Source organism: Dama dama, chromosome 3 (assembly GCF_033118175.1).
Source record: "Dama dama isolate Ldn47 chromosome 3, ASM3311817v1, whole genome shotgun sequence".
NCBI lineage: Eukaryota > Metazoa > Chordata > Mammalia > Artiodactyla > Cervidae > Dama > Dama dama.
The window spans coordinates 63,453,941-63,480,436 of NC_083683.1; the positions used below are offsets into that span (position 1 = coordinate 63,453,941).

Below are 26,496 nucleotides of genomic sequence, written 5' to 3' on the forward strand. Positions count from 1 at the left end.
TTTTTTAAAAAACAGAATTTGATTTGTCCTATTGTTGGACAGATAAGCAGTCACCTCTAGGAAGCAAATTCTAAAGATTATTACAGCTTATATGCAAAATATTATGGATTTTAAAGAAATAACTGTTGACTATACTATTTTCTGGAATGCACGTGTCACTGTAATTATATAGAAAAGTTTCTCAAATGGTAAATGGACATAAAAGTTCCTCAAATATTGCAATGACAGGTAGACAAATCTTATAGAAAGGAGGGTATGTATATCTTCCGTAGAAAACTTTTTTTATAATAAGGGTTTGGAAATTTTAAGACAGCAGATATTTTTATTTATATTGCCTACAGAGGCAAAGAGTGCTGGCAAACATGACATACATTTAATAAGCGATACTGTTGTTTATCATATCTGTCATTAGTCTGATTCAAGCATCTGTCTTCTATAGGGATTCACAGTAAATACAAGGATTTAAGAAAGTTTTTCAAATCATTATACACCTGTGTCTTTTGGGAAAACTTTGTTTCAAATTTAAAAAGAAGAATTGGGAAAAACATAACATTTTGGTAGTTAAGATTCAGAAGTAAAAGAGATTTTTCAATTATAGACACAGCATTATAAGACTATCATGTATTTTTCAGCCTAATATTAAAAAGACTGCATGTACCTTTTGTCATAATACTTACATAACTGGATCAAACATATTTCGAATCTTCAGACATGGCGTCAAACTATTTGGTGGTGAATTTCTTCTATCTAAATGAAATGCTATAAAAAACAAATTAGTTTTACTATTTTCCACTGTTCCATTTTATTCAAAGGTATTCAATTGAAAGGTCACTCAGTTCATTCAAAAAATATTCACTGCATGTTTTTACTACGAGCTGGATCCCTGGATCAAGGTGAATCAGACAGACACAGTTACTGATCTCACACTTTACAGTTGAAGAGACAGATGAAAAACAGTATCGCCAGAGAAATTATAACTGTGGCAAATTCTAAGAAAGAAGGGTATAGAAAACTGTCAATGTACTTAAGCCCATCTGTGAATATCAGATCACTGAGGAGGGTGTACCTATGGTTGATACTTGCTGATGTATGACAGAAAACCACAAAACTCTGTAAAGCAATTATCTTTCAATTAAAAAAGTAAAAAAGAAAAAATTTATGCTGAAACCTAAAGAATAAAAAAACATAAGCAAAATAAAGAGAGGTGTAAAGGACACCTAAAGCAAAGATGACAGCTTATACGAAGCCCAAGGCAAGAAGGAACTTGATATATTCAAATAACTAAAAGACAGCCACTGTGACTAGAGATGGAACAACAGAAAGATAAACATGGAGAAGACGCTGGATTATGGAGGACTATGTAAGCCACATTAAAGTGCCTGGACATTACCATAACAGCAATGGGAATCCACTCAAATGTTTTAAGGACAGGAATAGTAAGATGGGATCTCTTAAAATTTTTAAATAGACTGTTAGGTGGAAAATAGATGGAAGTAAAAATGAATGCAAGGAGACTAGTTAGAGGTTATTATGTTGTCCAAGATGGAGATGATAGTATGTGGATAAGACAAGTCAACGATGAAGATGGAAATAAGTGGACAGAATCAGGACATTATGGAATAGATTTGACATGACTTGTTTAATGACTGCACATGTAGGGACTAAGGGAGAGATTAAGGATGACTCCCAGGTTTTTGACAGAACCAACTGAAGACGGGACGGTATCATTAATTAAACAGGACACTGGAGGAGAGGTCAGTTTGGAGAGAGATGACATTATGTTCATGCATGTGTTGAAAATCTGGCGCTTCTTAGTACAGAAGACAAGTATACATCTGGGTATAAAAATCTGAAAGTCAGAACAGAAGACTTAGTGCATGATATAAAATTGAAAGTTATCAACATATATATAGCAAATGAAGTTGCAGCATAAGATTATTTGAGAAGACCAGGAGAAGATAAAAGATGGCCTGGAAAAACTTCAATACTTAGAGGTCCAGGAAAATCTGGAAAAGAAGATTTAAGAAATGGTAAGAAGTAGGATGAAAATCAGAAGAAAGATGCAACCACAAAACAAGAAAGTACCAAGGCAGGTTCAATTGTGAATATTGCTAAGTAAAATAACGGGAGGGAGGTGGGAGGGGGAGGATCAAGATAGGGAACACATATAAATCCATGGCTGATTCATGTCAATGTATGGCAAAAACCACTACAATATTGTAAAGTAATTAGCCTCCAACTAATAAAAATAAATGGAAAAAAAAAAAAAAAAGGAAAATGTCCATTGAAATTAGCAACATCGAAGTCTGACAGCGATTTCCTTGAAATGATGAGGATGGATAACAGATTGAAGTCAGCTAAAGAATAAATGGAAGGTGAAAAAGTAAAGACAGTGAGTAAACTGTTTAACGCTATTTGGCTATATGTAGGGAGAGACACAGCGTGACAGCTACAGGACAGTGTATAGTGCAACAAGGTGTTTTTAAGACGAGACTACAGTATGTTTAAGTGCTAATGAAAAGATCCTGGAGAGGCAGGAATTTAAACACAGTAAGGGAAGATACTTGAGAAGACTAGAGGGAACGAGATCCAGAGGGATCCTCTGAAGAGAAGGGCTGGGTCCTTGTTAAATGAGATAGCACCTTGATTGCAACAAGAGGTGAGGATGAGCATGTATGTGTGTTAGTCACTCAGTCATGTCTGACTCTTTGCAACCCCATGGACTCTAGCCTACCAGGATCCTTTGTCCATGGAATTCTCCAGGAAAGAATACTGGAGTGGGCTGCCAGTTCCTTCTCCAGGGAATCTTCCCAACCCAAGGATCAAACCCAGGTCTCCCACACTGCAGATTCTTTACCATCTGAGCTACCAGGATGAGAATAGATTCTGGTAATTCTATGGATTTAGTGGTGGAAATTTGAGGCAGGTACAACCCAACTGCTTCTATTTGAGTCATCAACTGAGAATCAGAAGATGGAGAAGAGCAAAGGTTTGAAAAGAGGGGACGAGATCTAAAACTGCTTTTGAGTAGAATAGGAAACTGAAGCGACTAGCAAAAAATGCTAAGAACAAGAAAGGCAAGTAGTAGTGACAACCTAATTGCAATTAATTATTTATAAAGTTGCCAGTCTGCTAAGTGGTTATAACTCTCCTTGCTATGCTCAGTCATTCAGTTCAGTTCAGTTCAGTCACTCAGTCGTGTCCGACTCTTTGCGACCCCATGAATCGCAGCACGCCAGGCCTCCCTGTCCATCACCAACTCCCGGAGTTTACTCAAACTCATGCCCATCGAGTCGGTGATGCCATCTAGCCATCTCATCCTCTGTTGTCCCCTTCTCCTCCTGCCCTCAATCTTTCCCAGCATTAGGGTCTTTTCAAATGAGTCTCTTCTTCGCATCAGGTGGCCACAGTCTTGGAGTTTCAGCTTCAGCATCAGTCCTTCCAATGAACACCCAGGACTGATCTCCTTTAGGATGGACTGGTTGGTTCTCCTTGCAGTCCAAGGGACTCTCAAGCGTCTTCTCCAACACCACAGTTCAAAAGCATCAATTTTTCGGCACTCACCTTTCTTCATAGTCCAACTCTCACATCCATACATGACTACTGGAAAAACCATAGCCTTAACTAGACGGACCTTTGTTGGCAAAGTAATGTCTCTGCTTTTTAATATGGTGTCTAGGTTGGTCATAACTTTCCTTCCAAGGAGTAAGCGTCTTTTAATTTCATGGCTGCAGTCACCATCTGCAGTGATTCTGGAGCCCAAAAAAATAAAAGTCTGACACTGCTTCCACTGTTTCCCTGTCTATTTCCCATGAATTGATGGGACCAGATGCCATAATCTTAGTTTTCTGAATGTTGAGCTAACGCTCAGTCATTAGCATACAGACAAGCAGAGATAAACAGTTCCATCCTTGGTTGGAATTTACCAGGGTAAGATTAAGGACAAGTGATGACATAAGGGTACTAGCAAGAGAGTGACTGAAAAGATGGACTAGGGAAACGAGGATGGACAGGAAAAGAAGTGAAGACAGGAGAAAGGCTAAAGAACTGGAGACAGAATGAGCACTGAAGAATCAGAGATTATGGAGTTCCCAAATACGTGAAGCAGGAAGGCTGAAAGGATGAGCTCATGACAAAAACCAGAGTGTATCAATCAAAGAGTTCACAAGTGTCAGTAATAAGAAACATCTGCAGTATGAATATTCGAACAGTGTTTGACATGGGATGGAGGTATAGTCACTAGATATGAAAAATCTTTGCCAAATCTCACATCAAGAAGGTCTGTGAACCTCTAGTACCTTGCTGTAGACAGTCTGACTTCCTTGAAATTCTAATAAGACCTAGGTTAGCAGGGGTTCAACCAGAGAAAACAGAAACATTCATATCACCTTATTTTAGCCTAGACCCAAGACTCCAGAAAATAAAAGACCTGGAAGAAACTATCCCTGGCCAATTCTAGTCAGAAAGTAGTCCAAAAGATCAAACTGATTGATCTCTCTAACTAAACTCTAACTCCCATGGCTATGTAAAGGTACAGTAGCTACTGAATGATACATTTCAAATAACCTCAGGAGCTACCTTTGGGTCCTTCAAATGAATGCTATTTATTCCAAACATGACATCTGTCAGAAGCATAAATAATTCTTGTGCTTCCCAGCAGATAGTGTTTAATTTTTAACTGGTGCTTTACAATACCTTTAGACATACTAAGATTATCACCCATTTCATATTTAAGTACTATTTAGAAATTGAACTAAAAATTCAGTAAGGTTGATTATTTAACAGTTACTTGGGAAAGTACCATTAAATGACAATAGCCTGTAGTGGTAGTGAACTCAAAAGACTACTCTAACTATTACACCAACTCTGCAGACAAGCACCGTTTTGTTATTTAGCCACAACACTGTTTTGTTATTTAGCCACAACAACACTCGGTTGTGGGATATCTCACTTCACCGACCAGGGACTGATCCTGGACCATGGCAGTGAAAGCCTGAAATGCTAACCATTAGGCCACCAGGGAACTCCCCAGCATGCACCCTTTAAAGCAAATAGTTAATGGTTTAGTGTCATCTTGGCAACAAAGCTTCATTTTTACATCACAATTATGGAACCTATTATTCAAGGTCTTTGAGAGTGAAACTCAATTAGAGAAAAAAGGGAGAGATTAGATTTTATTTCAATTTCAAAACAATTAACCTACCTTTCCCAAATAGTCGACGTTTAGCAAGAATTGATAAATATGCTTTTTATCCAACAAGATTAAAAGAAACTCAACTCACTACTAGTTCTGAAATACAAATTAAACTAGCCACGAGATTTCTTTTTGCAATTAACCATTAAGACAAAAAATTCAAATGCGGTAAAAGTTATTACTTGTAGAGGTTTGGGTACATAAGGCAACCAAACACCAAGTCCTCCTATAAACTTATATCTGTTTTTGCAACTATACAAGCATTAAGAAAAATATGGGAAGACACCCACAAAAGTGACTTGGCATGAGATATGCAAGTATCTCATTGGTGAAAGACTCTTAATGAAAAAGGCAAGCAAAAATAGAAAAAAAAGAGAAGTTAAAAAGTTATGATTTCACTTACATATGTTTTAAATATAAAATAAATGTGTATATATAAATATATACTTGTGCATATATAAATATGTATCTATAAATAAAAAAATATATAAATTATATATGATAAATTATCTGTACAAAAAATATCAGAGGAAAAGAATGCAGCTAGATCTTTAATACTAGGTTGTTTTTAGTAAGTGAAAGAGAAAAAAATCAAAGTAATGTATCTAGTACTGTATCAGTGTGAAGACAAACCATGTTATTTGTATTAGCACACAGAAAAGTGGGAGGACAGTAAGAAGCTAACACTGATTCCTTCTACGGGATGGGGCTGGAAGGGAGCTTTGCCATCATATATCTTTCAGTTGTACTATTTTAGACACATAAGAATTTCATATTTGAAAAAATTGTCTCTATTTTTTGCTGTTTAAGCATACATACCTTGACCTTGCCACACTTTAGAAGGAATTACTAATATTTTGTCACAGGAGGCAGAAGGCTGGATCCACCGCCAAACTAGGAAGTCTGCACCACCTATTCTTCGTGTTTCTGTGCGAACTCTAGACTCATTAGCAGCAAGGAAGTCAACAGCTCTATCCCAGACTTTCTTCATTTTCTTCCTATCAATTGAAGGAAAATGACAAATTTACTATCATCTTTGTCTGTCATCTTTTTCAAATATTAGTAACTGAACGTAGTAGTTGTTATTCTTAATTAGGACTGTTCTTATCAATGCTTATGCAGTTTTTCCAAAAAGATTAAGGTGCCTGAAACGCCCCTCAGATTTACCACGTCTGGATGTCCAGAGGTGGAACAATGCGTTGGTATTTCCCCTCTCAGAAGCTCTACTGATGATTCTGATGGATTGCTACGCATCTTACACAGGGTAAGAACGCTGCTTTAGGATGTGACACCATCGTTTATTTTCAAGGAGCTGTTGAATTCTTTTATTTAAAAAGCTTCGTTAACAACAAAATGACGTATTTTACAACATTAGTAAAACATCACTGGCTAATGCCTGTCTCTGTTTATTTATCAGGATATAATTGAAGGAGATAAGGTAGAGACTTTTAAGAAGTAAGAAAAGTATGCTTAGAAACCCAGTTGTCTATTACGCCACTTGAAATCAGGCCAGTAACAGATGAAAGCTTAGAAAGAGTTTAAAGTACAAAAAGACACCTGTATAGTAAAACAGCTATTGTTGAGAAGGGTCATAACTCTCAATGCAATTTTCATGACCACAGAAGGTAACATTCTGATTTACTTCAACTCAAAATGCTTTGAACACACCTGTCATGAGGTTGTATTAAAGAATCTCGCACATGGGGAATAGGCATGTAAGGCTGTAAATCTTTGTTTTCCTGGCAAGCTTCATTATGACTTCGTAAAACATCTGAAAGTAAATGAAACAAATTTATAAAGAAAGCAACTCTTGGACACCATGTAATTTATCACATGACGACTATTCTAGAAACAGTTTATTTTTAGATTTTTACCAATACTGTACCTATAATCTTTACCACCATATCATACATCTGCCGTGTTTCCTCTTCCTCTTTTGTCCAGCGATATTTCATGTAACGCAGAACGACACAAACCATCACTACACCTGTAATATTTACATATATTGTGTTTTAAAATTGTGGTCAGTGGCATTCAGTAACATTTGTTGCAACCTGAAACAACTGTCAGTTGTTAAATCTGGTATAACAAAGTAGAGGGAAAAAAGCCATTTTGACAGTTTCTACAGTGATTATTTTAACTGCCATAATGGGACAGTGGAATGAGTCTTCAAGACAGTAGTTTGATTTAGCTATGTAATAAAATTAAGTATAAAAATTCAATATTAAACATTTCCCAGTGTATCACTTAATCTTTCCAGAAAAAAACATTTCTTCTTTTGGTCGACAACTGAACATTTAAATTCCATTTTTTTTTTTTTAATACAAAGTAACATGCTTCACAAACCTTTTTCTTTGCAGCATTAAGCTACTAGAAAAGTGAGTCTTATGAGACTGTAAACATTTAAGTAAACTAAATTATTTTTAAAGGACTTGGGTAGAAAAGAGAAGAAATTTCTAATAGTCACATAAAATTAGGAGGTCTGAATGAAAATTTTAATTTGGATAAATAGTATTTTCAAAATTAAAAATAATTTTTAAAAAGTTAATTTCTAACCCAGTATTTTAAAAATAAGCTAATTTTTATATCTTCCTGCTCTATTTCCTAAAGTGGATTTCTATCTATGCACTGTATTTGCTTTTTCTGTGACATTCACATGACAAAGTCTGATTCCCACTTGTCACAGCACTGTTTCCTAAGCCCTTAGGTTGATACTGACATTGTGTGTGTGTCAGTCCCTTCAGCTGTGTCCTACTTCTTGCAACCCAGTGGATTGTAGCCAGCAGGTTCCTCTGTCTATGGGATTTCCCAGGCAAGAATACTGTAGTGGGTTGCCGTTCCCTTTTCTAGGGGATTTTTCAACCCAGAGACCGAACCTGGGCCTCCTGCTCTGCAAGCGGATTCCGTACCATCAGAGCCACCAGGGAAGCCAGCTGCCATTATAAACACCCTCAGTACTACTACGTCTTAGAGAAGACTTCTGGATGTGATTTACAATGACAACTGCTGCAGAAGCATATTCTCAACCCTGGCACTGGATGAAACACAGAGGCAAACATCTGGACTACAATGTATCTTCCTCATTCTCACAACTTACCTAGGCACAACAACAACAGCCTGTGCGTGACAATCACAAAAGCACGCCGGAAACGACACCAGAAGGACATCTGTGGTCTTGTGGACTGTAAAAACTGAACATCAACTATATCTGTCAATTCCTCCTCAGGACCATAACCAACACACCTATGCAAAAATAATTAAGGGAGCATTTAGAGCCAAAACTACTGCGTAGGCTACAAAATAGACAAAGTAGAAACCAAATTCTTTACCTTATTCCAACATCTTTTCCATTTTCAAAAATCCACTGTAATGAGATGTTAAATATATCTTCATATTCAGGACCTAAATCCTAATAAGAAAAAGAAAGAAAATAACCTTAATAATTCACATTCACTTGATTTTATGTGTAAGCTGTCCTATAAATAACATACCTTATATAACACTTTAAACTATATAATAAAAATATATTATTCAATACAGAAAAATGAAAAGAAATAAAAGAAAAAAGTCACCATTTCCCCACCACCCTAAGATAACCACTGTTAACATTTTGCCATGCTTTTTCATTTTATTTAAAAAATAAATTTAGATAATTTTTAAAAACTGCTTTTCAAGTTATCGTCATGGTAAGAGTGAATTAGTCACCTTTTCTTTTTAATGGAGCACTATTTGTAGATGAACAAAATGACAAATTACTTAGACTTGGTTTCACAGCCATTTTCTCAACAAGTGAATGAAGTATGCCCATCAGTTTCAGAGAAACAACTGATTGTGTTATTCATGATAAAATTAAAGCTTTCAAATGAAGTGAAAAGCAGAATTTTAAATAACTTGCATCCATTATTACGGGCTTAACAATTTCACAGTGCTTAAAAACTTTTGAAAGGAGACTGTGCTGTGATATTCACAAACGTGACTTTAGAGTATGGCATATTAAAATGTGTCAACATTTGGAAGATCCGAATTAACTAGTGACCCAATATTTTCCAAATGACCAATCATAAGCTATAAAATCTTGCGTACGTAGACGATCCATTCTAACTGCAAAACAGATGAAAAGGCCTTAGTATGAGAAGTATGGGTATGAAAAGTTCACTGTCATGGTTTTAAATTCTATACTACACTAATCTTTAAGAAACTATTACTTGTAGAGTTTTGATGCTGTATCTAAGAAGAGTATCTGACTTGAGAATTAAAATACTTTTCCCTGTTTTGACTACCTATCTGTGTGAGGCTAGATTTTCGTGATGTACTTCAACCAAAACAGCATCACAATGGATTGAACGCTGAAGCAGATATGAGAATTCAGTTGTCTTTTATTAAGCTGGACATTTAAGAGATTTGCAAAAATGTAAACCAATGCCACTTCTCACTAAATGTTTTTACTTTGGAAAATACTATTTTTCATAAAACACACTATTTATGCTCACATGTAATAAATTCATTATTCTTATTTTAAATGAGTAAGTAAAATTTAAAATGTTGCTTTAATTTCTAACATGGCAAATATATATCTAAATAAATAAATACATACATATATATTCTACAAACAAATGCGATTTAGGATCATCAGTAATTTTAGGACTACAAGAGGATCCTGAAACCAGAAAGGTTAAGACGTGCTATGCATAAGTGGATTATGTACTTTTTAAATCAAAATATTAAAAACGAAAGTGGTGTTGTATTATACACACGTTTTTTCTACTTGCTTTTTTCACAGAATGAACTGGTGTTGTCAATGTATATCAGTATAAGTATTCATGGAACAACTCCAATTTTTTCCAGCATGATAGTATTCTATTGTGTGGTTATTTTACACCATCACCCTTTCACTAATGAATATGAAATGGTTTCAATTATTTGAGTATAACAAGTAATACTGTAATAAACATTCTTAAAAATTCTTTCACTCAAAATATTTATTGAGGGCCCACTATGTGCCAGGTATTGTTCTAGGACCTAGAAAATGTAGCTCTAAGCAAAAAGCCAAAATTCTCCACGCTCATAGAACTTGTATTCTATTCAAAAGTATGTCTTTATATACTTTTGGAAGTGTAAAAAAAAATGAATTTCTAAAAGTAGAAACAAGAAGTCACTTTATAAAATTCTTTAAAAATGTTTATATGTAATAGCTACTGCATTTTAACAACAGATTCTTCAACAGCATTGGAAATTACAATGTTCTCATTTCATCAGTTTACTCTCTAATGTTATTTTAATATATCAAATTTGAAAGTATAATAAAGAATTTTATGAAGCAAAACTAATCTTGCTAGGCATCATTACTTATGTGTAACTACTCCCAGGATTTTCAGATGCTAGAGATAACTGTAGGCTATTTGTTTTTTTTAAGTGTGATAATTTCAGCATTATTTATAAATACAAAAACATTTGTAGTCAATGTTAGCATTTAATTATTAAAAGATGATTTATATATGAGATCACTTCTGTTGGATATTATTAAATTAGAAATAATCATGATGAGAGCTAAATAGCTATATACTTTAAAAACTAAAATTCAACATTCAACTATTCTTAACTATGAAAGATATATACTCATATAAATAAGAACTAGAAAATAAAAAAAGAGTAAATTTTGTTTAGTATTGCTTCAAAAAGTTATGCAATTATACAAGATAATTTCAGGCAATTTCTGCTTTTATTATTTTTATTGAAGGATAATTGCTTTGCAGAATTTTGTTGTTTTCTGTCAACCTCGATATGAATCAGCCACAGGTATACATATATCCCCTCCCTTTTGAACCTCCCTCCCAATAATTACTGTTTTAATTATTCTAAGTAGACACAAGAAATCACTTTGCATATAACTAAAAATCAAACAGAACTCATATTCTCTTACTCTAAATTAGAGAAGATTAAAGCTTTGATAAAGAAACATCAAGAGAACATATTCCTGATTATATTGCATCGATCAGGATTAGATAAAGCACAAGCAATACAAGATTTTGAAAACTCCATACAACAATATTAATATGGGAAAGACTAGAGACTCTTCAAGGAAATTAGAGACACCAAGGGAACATTTCATGCAAAGACGGGCTCAATAAAGGACAGAAATGGTAGGGACCTAACAGAAGTAGAAGATACTAAGAGGTGACAACAACACACAGAAGAACTGTACAAAAAAGACCTTCACGACCCAGATAACCAAGATGGTGTGATCACTCACCTACAGCCAGACATCCTGGAATGTGAAGTCAAGTGGGCCTTAGGAAGCATCCCTATGAACAAAGCTAGTGGAGGTGATGGAATTCCAGTTGAGCTATTTCAAATCCTAAAAGATGATGCTGTGCAAGTGCTGCGCTCAATATGCCAGCAAATCTGGAAAACTCAGCAGTGGTCACAGGACTGGAAAAGGTCAGTTTTCATTCGAATCCCAAAGAAAGGCAATGACAAAGAATGCTTAAACGACCACACAATTGCACTCATCTCACACGCTAGCAAAGTTATGCTCAAAAATCTCCAAGCCAGGCTTCAACAGTATGTGAACTGTGAACTTCCAGATCTTCAAGCTGGATTTAGAAAAGGCAGAAGAACCAGAGATCAAATTGCCAACATCCGCTGGATCATTGAAAAAGCAAGAGAGTTCCAGAAAAACATCTACTTCTGCTTTATTGACTATGCCAAAGCCTTTGACTGTGTGGATCACAACAAACTGTGAAACATTCTTCAAGAGATGGGAACACCAGACCACCTGACCTGCCTGCCTCCTGAGAAATCCGTATGCAGGTCAGGAACCAACAGTTGGAACTGGACATGGAACAACAAATTGGTTTCAAATCGGGAAAGGAGTATGTCAAGGCTGTATTCTGTCACCCTGCTTATTTAACTTATATGCAGAGTACATCACAAGAAATGCTGGACTGGATGAAGCACAAGCTGGAATCAAGATTGCCGGGAGAAATATTAATAACCTCAGATATGCAAATGACACCACCCTTACGGCAGAAAGTGAAGAACTAGAGCCACTTGACGAAAGTGAACGAGGAGAGTGAAAAAGTTAGCATAAAACTCAACATTCAGAAAACTAAGATCATGGCATCTGGTCTCATCACTTCATGGTAAATAGATGGGGAAACAATGGAAACAATGACAGACTTTGTTTTTTTGGGCTCCAAAATCATTGAAGATGGTGACTGCAGCCATGAAATTAAAAGACGCTTGCTCCTTAGAAGAAAAGTTATGACCAACCTAGACACCATATTAAAAAGCAGAGACATTACTTTGCCAACAAAGGTCCGTCTAGTCAAGGCTATGGTTTTTCCAGTAGTTATGTATGGATGTGAGAGTTGGACTATAAAGAAAGGTGAGAAGAACTGATGCTTTTGAATTGTGGTGTTGGAGAAGACTGTTGAGAGTCCCTTGGACTGCAAGGAGATCCAGGCAGTCCATCCTAAAGGAAATCAGTCCTGAATATTCTTTGGAAGGAATGACGCTGAAACTCCAATACTTTGGCCACATGATGCAAAGAACCGACTCATTTGAAAAGATTCTGATGCTGGGAAAGATTGAAGGCAGGAGGAGTTAGGCGACGACAGAGGATGAGATGGTTGGATGCCATCACCAACTCAATGGACATTGAGTTTGAGTAAACTCCAGGAGTTGGTGATGGACAGGGAGGCCTGGCGGGCTGCAGTCCATGGGGTCACAAAGAGTCGGACACGACTAACTGACTGAACTTGACTGACACAGAGCTGAAGACCTTGTGTTAATTCCTGTTTGTAATATATTGGTTTTTGAAAAGGATTTTGTACTCATTTAGTTCCTTTCAAAGACTGTATCCTTCAAAGACACAAACAAGATACCACCCTTGAAAGATGTGGATATTTTAAAAATCAATGAAGTACATACATTGTATTTAACTTGTATTTACATACACATTTTTCAGTTCCTATTCCATGCAGTATGCAGTATTTTACGACATTTTTTCATTATTATACAGAACTTGAAAAATTAGACTATAAACATATTTCAAGTAATGCAAAAATACATGAATTTCTAAGTCTACTTGCTGTGTAATTTAAATATAAAAATGGAGGATAAAGATTATAAATAGCATGAGTGCCCTCATTAATTATCCTTAAAAACAAACGTAACAGTTCAAATTAGCAAGGACAGCTAAATATGTAGAAGAACGAAGAGCTTAACACTTCTAGTTATAAAACAGTAGAAGGATAGGAAAAGGTATCTGTTGTTATTTTTCCATTTTCTGTTCTCCTTTCCTATGTAAATACCCCTGGATATCCAACCACTACCTGGAATTCAACAGAACCACGGAATGTTCCTTTATGAATATACATTTTAAAAAACAAATGATATTTAAAACTTTCATTTAAGATTTAACAGTCTGAATTCTTAAATAAGCCATTACTTCCACAAATATTCGACACAGTACATGGAGTTCTATAGTATCATAAAATGGAATTTTTGTAGAAGTAAAAGTTGAATTTTTTTCTGGAATATGCGAATTAAAAACAGTTCATGCTAACACTGTCGCATACAGCATCTACCTGATTTTAAGTTTGAAGTGTTTTACTCACTTTTTGGAGCCACTTGGAAAGCTGTAATGCAAAGGGTAAGCCAATTTTTTTGGCAAAGGGCAGACAGTAAATATTTTAAGCTTTGTAACATATACACTTCTGGTCTCTGTCACTTACATATTTTTAATGCAACCTTTAAAAATGTTGTAAAACCTCAGCAGGCCATACAAAACCAGGCTCATGACCTGCAGTTTGCCAATCCTCAAGGTAAGGCATTCCTGTATCATAAAACACCCATTTTCAAGTAACTGATGACAAAATTCAGGAGGAAATCAAGTTTTTAATTTTTAAAGTAGGTCTATTATTAACATAATTACTTGTTACTATTTATTTATAGGCAACAGTTCAGCTAACACACCACTGACAGCATCACAGAAATTTTTCTAAATTGAATTTCAAGGAAGTTTTCCCAAATCTTTAACAAATTAAATCTATTTTAATACATTGTAATTGATTCCCAATTACAAATTTACCTTGTTTTCAAAATAACTAGCCGAAATGTGTAATTTAAAAACCCATATCAGATGCTTTGAACTTGGATTACAGTTTCAAAGCACAAAAATAATACTGCTTCACGTAAAAGATTCAGTTCATTAAAGAAAGCAGCAAAACAAACAGAAGGGAAAAGATAGTGGTGCAGGGAAAAGTGAAGCCAACCTTAAAAATCTACCGGATAAAGTTCACAAATGGATAATTTGCATGACAAAAATAGCTATGTGGCTTTAGTGAATATTCTGGTGGCTCAGTGGTAAAGAATCTGCCTGCAAGAAGGAGACGCAGCAGGAGCCACAGGTTCGATCTCTGCATCAGAAAGATAACCTGGAGAAGGAAATGGCAACCCACTCCAGTATTCTTGCCTGGAAAATACCATGGACAAAGGAGCCTACTGGGCTACAGTTCATGGAGTCTGAAGAGTCAGACATGACTTGGCGGCTAAACAATACACATTAGATGCTACACACAGAAATTAATAGTGAGTATGATTTAGTTCTTAATGTTTCAGTGGAAAGTTGATCTTTTACTTCCAGGAATAATGGAAGAATATGGTCTTTAGAATACAAGAGGCCTGGAATCAGATCATGACTCCACTACTGAATTGCTGTATGTATAACCACAAGAGGACATTAAGAGAATATAAGTCATGTAGGGAGATGCATATACTTTGTTCACTTCTTCAGATTCTCAACCCTATTCAGGGTCAGTCTCTTGACCACTCAATAAGAGGGCATGGGTTATAAACCCAGCTCTTCCATCTAAGAGGCAGAATAGTATAGTGAAAAGATCAGATATTTTGATTCTATTCACAGTTCCATCACTTACTAGCTGGATGACCTAGTTATTAAACCTCTCTGAGCTTTATTTTCTTTATAAAGGTGAGTCTGAAACCACCTACCTTGTTGCATCACTGTGAAATCAAAGGTAGCATACAGAAAGTACCAAGACAAATTATACTTGAAATACTATAACCATTATGAAAGGTATTAATTCATTCCATTTTTTAGGATACTTATTTTTCCACAAAGACACAATCTTATTAACCGTGATTAACATTCCAAGTTAGCCCATAAAAATTTATTCAACCCATAATTTGGCATATTTGCAATCTTCTTTCCTATTATATTCTTCACAAATCTTAAAACATATTGTGTTTAAAATTAAACAGGTCTTAAAAGTGACCTAGGAAGTGAACCACCATTCATTTCATCATTCTATTGCTATGCTATCATACAAAGCTCCTACTATTTAACTTTGCATCTGTCTTTTCATGAAAATATAGTGCCACGTATTTCCTAAATGTTCCACCAGAGGGACCTCTTAACTTTTCACAAATCAAAACTAGATTTCAACCAAATGATGAATAAAAAGCCCCCAAAAAACACTGTAGGAGTAAAAATGTTAAAGTTATTTAAATTGTCACACTTATTTAAATTTTCTTTGAAGGAGAAAGTGAGAGAAAAAAAAAAAAAAAACAGAATGTAAAGACTCAAAGTGAAAAAAGTTTTTACTGAGACTTATTCACTCATTTTGGGATTCCCTGGTGGCTTGGTGGTAAAGAATCTACCTGCCAGTGCAGGAGACCTAGGTTCAATCCCTGGGTCGGGAAGATCCCCTGGGGAAGGAAATGACAACCCACTCCAGCATTCTTGATTGGGAAATTCCATGGACAGAGAATCCTGGTGGGCTACAGTCCATAGGGTCACAAAAGAGTTGGAGATGACTTAGCAACTAAACAATTCATTACTTTTACTCCATCAAACATTTACTTAAAATGCACCAGATGCTGGGGAAAAATTAGCTTACAGCATAGGAGTTCTACGCATTTTCTAGCTCATTTATTCCTGAATGCAAAAACTTAATTGTGTTGCAGATGAAACCACGGTACGAGCACATAAAAGGTACAATAGCTCTCTCTCCATAAGCAGAAAATCTATAATATACATATGGCCGTCATTGTTTGATACCAGAATTGTAGTGGGATTCTTCCATATTTACGATAGAACTTGGGTAAAATAAAATAGATTGTGCTAAAATTATCATTACAAATTAGAAAGTACTCTGGCAATATATTTCAAAAGTATTAACAAAAGTTCTTTGAGCAAGTGATTTCCTTCCTAGGACTATTTCTTAAGGAAATAATCACAAAATCAAATACTATAATGCAAAATTAGCATGCTTTCATAATACTGAAATCCCACAACCCAGGACAATAAAAACACGTAAAGAAATATTATTCAGTAATAAAAAGGAACAGTCTTTAAAAGCCTGAACAATGACATGGGAAAAATGCTAACAACTTTAGGGAAAAAAATATCAGTATTTATAACATTTATACTGATACTAATTTCAGGGGGGAAATGTAAGACTAGAGAAACATGGACCAAAATGAATGGCTAACTTTAGGTGGTGAATCTGAAATGCACTTTTCCTTTAATTTTCTATATGAGTTAAATCATAAGCATGGGGTAATGTTATATCTGAAAAAAAAAAAAAAAAAAAAAAGAAGCCTTATTAAAAACAGCACCTAAGCTTTTATCTATACCATAAAACTTTATTTCTTTGGAAAAATTCCTGTTTAAGGTTTTTAGTAGCAGTCCAAACTGCATCTTTGATGATAACAAGTTTTATCAGATTTCACAGCAACTGAAAACCTGAAAATGAAACTCCAAAAAGAATACACCTCCCCAAAATGTATAACAAAAAGGATATTATCTACATAAAATAACTTCATTTAACTAATTAAGAAATTAATCCAAAATCTTTTGTAAAAATATACATTATATGTTCTACTAAATTTCTTTTTTAAAAAAGCAAAACCTAATCTGAAACATAAAACAGTTACAGAGAAAAGATATGAAGATCTTTTAAGACTGGAATTCACTATCATCATTATAAAAAACAAAACAAAACTCAATACAGACAGTTCCCTACTCAACTCATGAAGGGGTGCTTCTAGTAACTTCTTTGCTGCCAGATTTTAATAGAACTAATCTTTTGTACCCACTGCTGCTTGGCTTAGACATCAACTTGTCCTAACTCTGGTTCTGTGTCCCTTCTTTTTTACCTTATCCAGTCAAATGGCTGGGAAGGGGAAAAAGATGCAGTTAATCACCTTTCCATACCAACCCCTGCCTCCTCCAGCTCCAGCTTGACTACCAATGAAGCCTTATCCTGTTCCCAAGCCCTATCCCATCCATTTAGTCCTTCCTTCTAACACAATTCAGCAGACTTAAAGAATCTCAGGGTTCTTGTGAAAAGTAACTTAATCCTATCCCAGGAATTTATGACTGATGATAGCACACATCTGATAACTGGGCCATTACCACTCTCAGAGAGTCAAGTGAAGTGAAAGTTGCTCAGCCATGTCCAACTCTTTGCGACCCCATGGACTATACAGTCCATGGAATTCTCCAGGCCAGAATACTGGAGTGGGTAGCCTGTCCCTTCTCCAGGGGATCTTTCCAACCCAGGGATTGGACCCAGGTCTCCCGCACTGCAGGCAGATTCTTTACCAGCTGAGCCACAAGGGAAGCCCAAGCCACAAGCCAAGCCAAGAGAGAGTTAACTGGGGGGAAAAAGGGGGAAACCAAGAGGGATTCATTGGTTGGGATCAGTTTTTCCTACTGCTAAAAGTAAAAACACTTTCACTTGCTGGCTTTGGATTCCCATATGTTCTGCCCTTTTCCTGGGCTATTTGACTCTGTGTTCCCTTTAGCCTACTCAATCCAATCCTATCTTTTCCTTCACCTGCATAATTCTAGCATAGATCTAGCAATTCTTCCACTCTTTAAGACAGAGCCTCGTAATTATAAGCCCTTCTTATTGAGACCTTTTTGGATCCTGATCCTTCAGCTATCCCAACTATTAGCTACTACACTCTCCACAAGTTTACCTGTCATTAATGTTGTCATCTAGGCCACAACTGAAAATGAAGGAGAGAATGAGGCTGACAGACAAAATCTGCAGCATGTTAGAGAAAACTCTCTCCAGAATGACACTGGTTTAGTTAGGAAACACACAAAAAAAGAAATAAAATTTATTGGAAGTTAGTATAACCATCAGGAACTGAGCTAGGTACTTTATACTTTCACTTAAGTCCTCCCAACAACTCTGATGGTCATTAATGACAACGGTCCCACTTTCACACTGAAACATAGGTACAGAGAAGTAAGGGGACTTTACCGAGATGCAAAGCTTCTACCTGTCAGTGCTACAATTCGAGTCAACATCTACTCCTCATCATGTTATACTGTCTTAACATCTTTTGTGTATCTACATGTAAGTTATGAATTAAGTTAAAAACTAAGTCCATATTTCTCTTTTTTGACAAGCGTATTATGGGAGATTGCCACCAAAACTTTGCTGAAAGCTTTAGAACTATACAATGTACTAAATTTAAAAACAAAAAAGAGGGGTGACATCAGCAAAACAGCTGAATAGGAAGCCCCTGATCCTCCTTTCCTGCTAGAGACACAAATTCCACAATACACAGATTAATTCCCTTTGTATGATAAGAAACCTAGAAACCAGTTAAGAGGTTCTTGCATCCCAAACAGTACAAAGCCAGCTGCATGAAAGTAGAAGATTTGTAACGCTCACTCACTGGAGCCCCTGCCCCTGGCACAGCATAATGTGATTGGGAGAAAATTCCCAACCCCTGGCTTCTCCTTGAGCAGGGAAAAAGAAGACTGGAGTATCTGTCTAAATGTTCAGACTTTTGCGGGGCCACCAGAGGGATAAGGTTCTGTCGTGCTTGAATCTAAGCACTAATAGGTCAAAGGGCACCAGATTGGGGACCACCAAGAACAAAGGCAATGAACTAGCACACACTGGCCACTGCCCCTGCCTGCAGTTCAGTGCAAAATAAGTGTTAGAAAACCCCAACTCCTCATTTCTCCCTGAGGAGGTAAAGAGCTGGAACGTGTGTCCAATGTTTCAGTTTCGCACAGAGCTACCCAAAGGACTGGTTTCTGTATGACCTGTTTCAAAATACCGAGACCTGACATGGTCTAGATGCCTGGAGGCTGCTGAAAATTAAAAGGAGATGGACAGCTTGCTGTTGCTCCAGAGGACCCGCAGTACACCAGACAGGCACCAGAGGGAGCAAGAGATTACAGGCTCCTATAAAAACACACCTGCACATTTTTCTTGTCCGTTTTGACTATTAACTGAAGTACAGATTTTGTTCAAATTTCACACATTCTTATATTAGTGCCCATTATTTGTTTTCATACTTCATTCAAGATCCCACATTGTCTTTAGCTGCACTGAGCAGTTTCAGCTGCATTTAACAAATTCTGATAAAATCTCTTTTCATTTTTATTCTGTCATGCATATTTTCTAATTTTCCTTGATGTGCGGCTTCCCTGTGGCTCAGATGGTAAAGAATCTGTCTGCAAGGCAGGAGACCTGTGTTTGATCCCTGGGTTGGGAAGATCCCCTGGAGGAGGAAATGGCAACCCACTCCAGGATTCTTGCCTGGAGAATCCCATGAACAGAGAAGCCTGGCGGGCTATAGTCCACGGGGGTCGCAAAGAGTCGGACACACCTCTTTTCTTGATATGGCTACTTAGATACATCCATCATTTAAAAGTGGACATTACCAAACACATGGGATTTTTAAAGTATCTTTGGTATTAATTTCTCATTCTGATATTAACTTCTCATTTAAATGCTCTCTTCTCTGCAATTGCCCTCTGCGCTTTTTCAGTCTTCTAACTTTATTGAGGCTTTCAATGGCTAAATCAAAGATTTCTCTTGGTATATGTCACATTGCACTTGAAAATACGTGGGTTATTTTCAAATATCGTTTGACAGATTTCTAACATAATTCCATGGTGATAAGAGAACAGATCCTGTTTTTCAATACCTTCAGACCATGAAATTTTGTACTTTGTTTTACATTTCTGGATATGTTCCAGTGTCTCCTGATTTATAATCTATGGGAACCTGAATAGAATTTGTATCCCACTGTTGTGTGAAAATTGTATAAATCTTAATTATGTTGAATTGGTTCGTAGTGCTTTCCAGATCTACTATACTCGTCTACTTTTCTGTCTACTCATTCTATTATTAACTTTTGAGAGTTTGATACTGAAACTCCAACTAAAAATTTATGTACTAGAAAAAATAATTGTAATATATAGTGGAACTATTAAAAAAAAGAAGAAACCTGCAAAACCTCTCTAGTTGGGAATATACACCCACAAGCCCACAATAAAGATTTGAGGAGACCCAGCATATCTGAGCTCACTGGTAAAGGTCTTCCCCTGCATGAAGGCAGTTCTTAAAGACTGGGAGATGTGGTTTTCAAATGGAATATCCCAAAACAAAGTAGCAAGGCACACAAAAAGAAACGAGGAAACACAGCCCAACTAAAACAACAAAATAAATCTCCAGAAACTGACCCTAAAGATACTGAGGTATATGAATTATCCAATAAAAATTTTATAGTAAACTGGCATCACTGAGCACAGGAAAACAACATATAAGTAAAATGAGAATATCAAGAGAGAGAAAATACTAAAAAGAACCAACAGGAACTCTGGAGCTGAAGAATACAATAACTGAATTGAAAAATTCACAGCATGGGTTCAGCAGCAGTCTTAAATCCATCAGAACAAAGAATCAAGGAACTAAAAGATAAGTCATTTAAAATTATCCAGGCAGAGGAAGAAAAGAGAAAGAAGAGTGAAGAAAGCTTAAGGGACTTAGGGAACATCATCAATTGGACCAATACACGCATTATAGAAGTCCCAGAAGGAGAAGTGTGAAAGGAGTAGAAAGTTTATTTGAAGAAGTAATAACCAAAACTTTCCAATCTGGGGAAAGAAATGGACATTCAGATGTAAGAAACCCAATAACTTCTTATGGGATACAGCAAAAGCAGTTCTAACAGAGAATTTCACAATGGTAAATGCCTACATTAAAAAAAGAAAGATCTCAAATAACCCATCTCTACACCTCAGAGAACTAGAAGAAGAATAAATTAAGCCCAAAGTTAGCAGAAGGAAACAATAGGAATTAGAGCAAAAACAAAATAGAAAATAGAAGGAAAAACAAAACAAAACAAAGATGTGGTTTTTTAAAAGATAAGCGAAATTAACAAACCCTTAGTTAATAAAAAGAGAAAGAAGACTCAAACAAAATCAGAAATGAAACAGGAAGGGGCCTTACTGCTGGCTCAGTAGTAAAGAATTCATCTGCCAATGCAAGAGACACGGACGGGTTCAATCTCTGAGCCAGGAAGATCCCATATCTGCAGAGCAGCTAAGCCAGTGCACAACGACTGTGCCCTTGTGCTCCAACGACTGAAGCCCACTCTGCAACGAGAAGCCATGTACACCAGAACTAGAGAGCAGGCCCTGCTCGCTGCAACTAGAGAAAAGCAAGCAGAGCAACGAAGACCAGCAAAGCCAAAAACAATAAATTAATTTTTTTAAAAAGAGAAGTGAAAGAGATTTTTAAGATTGATGTCAGAGAAATAGAAAGGATTTTAAGAGACTACTATGGACAATTATTTGTCAACAAACTAGATAACAGAAAAAAAATGGATAAATTCCAGAAACATATAGCCTATTAAGACTAAATAATGAAGAAAAAATCTGAACGGACCCATAACTAGTACAGAGACTGAATCAGTAAACAAAAGCCTCCCAACAACATTTGGGATTCAATGGCTTCACTGGAGAATTTTGCCAAATATTAAAAAAAAAAAAACCTAACATTTAGCCTTCTCAAAGTCCTCCACAAAACTTAACAGGGAACACTTTCACACTCATTTTATGAGGCCAGCATTACTCTGACATCAAAGATGCTTCAAGAAAGGAAATACAGACCAATATCCCTGATGAATATAGACATAAATCTTGAGCAAAATATTAGCAAAGTGAATTAAATAGCATATTAAAAGGATCAAAAGTGGGATTTATTCCAAGAATGAAAGGACAGTCAAACACACAAAAGCCAATCAATGTGACACATCACATTAACAGAAGGAAAAATCATGTGATAATTTCAATAAATACAGAAAGAGCATTTGACAAAATTCAACACCTTAAATGATTAAAAACACCTGATAGACCAGGAAGAGAAGCAAATTACCTCAGAACAATAAAGGCCATATATGAAAAGCTGATGACTAATATATTTTTAATCATGAAAAACTGAGGTTTTTCCTTGGAGACTAGGAATAAGGCAAAGATGTCCCCGGTTGTCATTTCTATTCAATACAGTAGAGCAATTAGGTGAGAAAAGAAAATAAATGGCATACAAATTTGAAATGAAGAAGTAAAATTTTATCTGTTTGCAGATAACATGATTGTATACATAGAAGACCCTACAGACTCCACCAAAAAAAAAAAAAAAGTTAGAACTTAAGTAAATTCAGCAAAGGTGTGGGACCAAAAAAAAAAAAAAAACCATACAAAAAGATGTTGCATTTCTATACATAAAAATGAACAACCAGAAAAATTTTAAAATCTCATCTACAAAAAGCATCAAAAAGAATAAAATACTTAGGAATAAACATTATCTAGAAGGTAACAGACTTACACACTAAAAGCTACAAAGCACTGCTACAAGAAATCTCAAGACACAAATAAATGAAAAGACATACTGGCTTCGTGAACTGGAAGACTCAATATTGCTAAAATGTCCAACTACCCAAAGCAATCTACAGATTCAATGCAATTCCCATCAAAATCTCAGTAGCAGTTGTCTTTTTTTTCCAGAAATAGAAAGATACTATAATTTATATGGACCTACAAAGAATCCCAAATAGCCAAAATAATATTAAGTAAGAAGAACACAAGTGGAGGCCCCATATTTCTGATTTCAGAGCACATCATAAAGTTGCAGTAATCAAACAGTATGGTGCTGGCATCAAAACAGACATATAGACCAATGGAATAAAACAGAGACACTCTCACATTGATGGCCAACTGATTTCAACAAGTGTGCCAAGAACACACAATAGGAAAAAGATAGTTTCTTTAAAAAAACAGTACTGAGAAAACTGGATTTCCACATGTAAATGAATGAAACTGAAGCTTTATCACACACTACACAAAAATCAACTCAATATGGATTGAAGACTTAAACATAAGACATGAAACTATAAAACTTTTAGAAGAAAATGTAGGGAAATACTTCATGACACTGGTCTTAGTAATGATTTTTAAATTATGATTTGGCAATGATTTTCTGGATATGACACCAAAAGCACAGGTAACCAAAGCAAAGAGAGACAAGTGGGACTACATCAAACTAAAACGCTTCTGCCCAGCAAAGGAAACAATCAACAGGGTGTAAAGGCAATTTGTGGAATGGGAGAAAACATTTACAAACCATCTGATAAGGGTTAATATCCATAAATAAATAAGGAACTTCAACAGGTATATGAAAAGATGCTTGATATCACTAATCAGATCAAATGCAAATCAAAACCACTATGAGATATCACTTTACACCTGTTAGGATGGCCGTTATTAAAAAAACAAACCAAAACCAAAAGAAAACAAAAGTATTCAAGGATATGGAGAAAAGGGAATCCTTGTCAACTGTGGGCTTCCCAGATGGCACTAGTGGCAAAGAATCCACCTGTCAGTGCAGAAGATGTAAGAGATGCAGGTTCAGTCCCTGGGTCGGGAAGATCCCCTGGAGGAGGACACGGCACCCCACTCCGGTATTCTTGCCGAGAGAATCCCATGGACAGAGGAGACTGGCAGGCTACAGTCCACGGGGTTGTAAAGAGTCGGACATGACAGAGTGTCTGAGCACGCACATTGTAAACAGTTGGTGGGAATGTAAAATGGTGCAGCCACTAAGAAAATCAGTATGGAAGTTAATAAAAAAATTAAAAATAGAACTATTATATGTTCCAGCAATCTCACTTTTGGGTATTTATCAAAAGAACTGAAAACATGATCTAAGAGATATTTGCACTCCTATGTTCACTGCAGTATTATTCACAATAGTCAAGAAATAGAAACAGCTAAACGCCCACCAACATATCAATGGATACCGAAAATGTGGCGTATATACAGAATATTATTCAACTTAAAAGAAAAAAAAAGGAAATCCTGCCATCTATTACACCATGAATGAACCTTGAGGGCACTATGTTAAGCGACATTAGCCAGTTACAGAAAGACAAATACTGCATGATTCCATTTATATGAGGTATCTACCACAGTCAAGCTCACAGAAGCAGAAAGTGGGATGTGGTGGCTAGGGACTGGGAAAGGAGAAGGGGAGTTGCTGTGCAGGCGCACAGAGATTCAGTAATGCAAGCCAAGGAAGTCTGAGAGGCCTGCTGCACAATGACGTATACATAGTGAACAATACCGTGCACTTCATGGTAGATTTCATATTATGTGTTTTTTACCACAATTACAACGAAGTTTGTATGACATGACTTGTTCTCAATGAATGGATGCCAACTTTTAGGGATTAGTATTTCCATCTGCAAGTACTCACATCTTTATGGAACCGGACTAACATCGAGCTCCCTGGTATGATCTTCAAACTCCACTCTCCCCTCTTTAGGAATCAGAGTGACACTTCTCCATCTTAATCTTCTAGTACCTTTCCTTTCATTTAAGATTTCCTAAACATTATTCACAGTCATATAGAAAAATGCATCTGCAAGTTCTCTTAGAACCATGAAATGAAATTATTACAGGGCAGAAGGACTGAAATAAATGACAATGGTTAGATGTTTACTTGCTTTCTTATGTACTACTTACCTACCTCAATTTCTTTCTCACCAATGGTGTTTGTACCCTTTCCAAACTACTGTGTATTCTCTCATAAGAGAGTGCTTTAAAACAAAACAGTTGAGTAATTCTGCTTTCTCTATCTGGTCACATTACACCAAACAGCAGGCCCAAAGTTTTAACAGTAAAAGTAATCAAATGCATCATACAGTAAATAAAAATTATAATAATTTATATTAACTTTAAGAATAGAGCTATTAAAATTCTAATTACACTGCTTACTTTCAAATATGCAGCTGCCTCTTGAACAGAAAGTGTTCTCTGACTAGAACTGCCACATTCATGATCTCCTGAAAAGATTAGCATATTAATTTTGAATCAGTACTATGTTAAACAAAAGAAAACAAATATAATTAATCAAAAGTTTTTATAAAATACACAATTACAGATTGCATTATTATAATCGTTAAGTAAAGAAGATAAATACTCTTAAATTGTCTAGAAAAAACTTCCAATAGGCAATATAAACAAGTATTTTTACATAAACCCACAAACGTTATATGCATTTCAATCTACACAGAAACACACCTTCCTTTCATATTCACATGAAATTGTCAGCCAGGGGTAAGAACCAAGTAGTGCTCACTGACGCCTACTCATAGGTCTTGGTGCAAAGAAAGCCCTCTATGCATGTATTTTTCAAGGGGGAAAATTCATTGTGCTAACTTGTACATCTATTACTAAAGCTAATAATTCAAGACTCAAGTAAATCTGAATTAAAATGTCCATTTTGGAGTATTACTAAACCGACTTTTAACAAGGCGTGTGCAAAATTTAAAAAAATATTATAACACAGATCAACAGGGAAGTTAGATAGAAGTTTCTAGCTATAATCAGGTGTACTACATACAAAAGTTTGGAAAACTACACTTTCCTTTTCTCATAGCTATTTGTAAGAGAATCCAAAGCTTTATTCACCCCACCAGGCTCTCTATGGTTATGAGATATCAATTATCCTTACAGTGAACTTCAATTTTATTTCTCCTACTATTTCTTTCAAGTACTTAAAAAAAATTTTTTAACATAAAAGTATAATAGTTAAAGTAAAATTTTTGGCAAATTTTTCTATCATAAAAGCAACCATATTCCAACTTTATAAATTTTGTTCCAGATTTTAATGGTCATAGTTGTAAAACGAGAATACCTATTAGATGAACCAAAAATAGTCTTCAAACTTTATAATCCATCCTCAGAGATTCCGATTCCACAGATCTATAGCAGAGGCTGGCAAACCCAAAGACCAACTGTGGCCTACCACCAGTTTTTATACATGAAGTTTTATTGGAACACAGCCACACTCCTTCATTTATGTATTATCTATGGCTGCTTTCATGCTGTAACAGCAGAACTGAGTAGCTGTGACAGAGACAGTCTAGCCCACAAAGCCCAAAAATTTACTATCTGG

At 35.8% G+C, this 26,496-nt stretch overlaps 1 protein-coding gene across 1 annotated transcript in view; it reads right to left on the reverse strand.

Annotated features, from left to right (window-relative positions):
• LEMD3 (LEM domain containing 3) overlaps window positions 1-26,496 on the reverse strand; it is a 69,532-nt gene that overhangs the window by 3,805 nt on the left and 39,231 nt on the right. The window contains exons 4-10 of the mRNA XM_061130732.1: window positions 25,314-25,381; window positions 8,524-8,603; window positions 8,292-8,437; window positions 7,080-7,181; window positions 6,863-6,965; window positions 6,014-6,192; window positions 678-759 (exon numbers count right to left, since the gene is read on the reverse strand). Coding sequence (XP_060986715.1) covers window positions 678-759; window positions 6,014-6,192; window positions 6,863-6,965; window positions 7,080-7,181; window positions 8,292-8,437; window positions 8,524-8,603; window positions 25,314-25,381 — 760 coding nt within the window. The remainder of the gene's footprint in view (window positions 1-677; window positions 760-6,013; window positions 6,193-6,862; window positions 6,966-7,079; window positions 7,182-8,291; window positions 8,438-8,523; window positions 8,604-25,313; window positions 25,382-26,496) is intronic.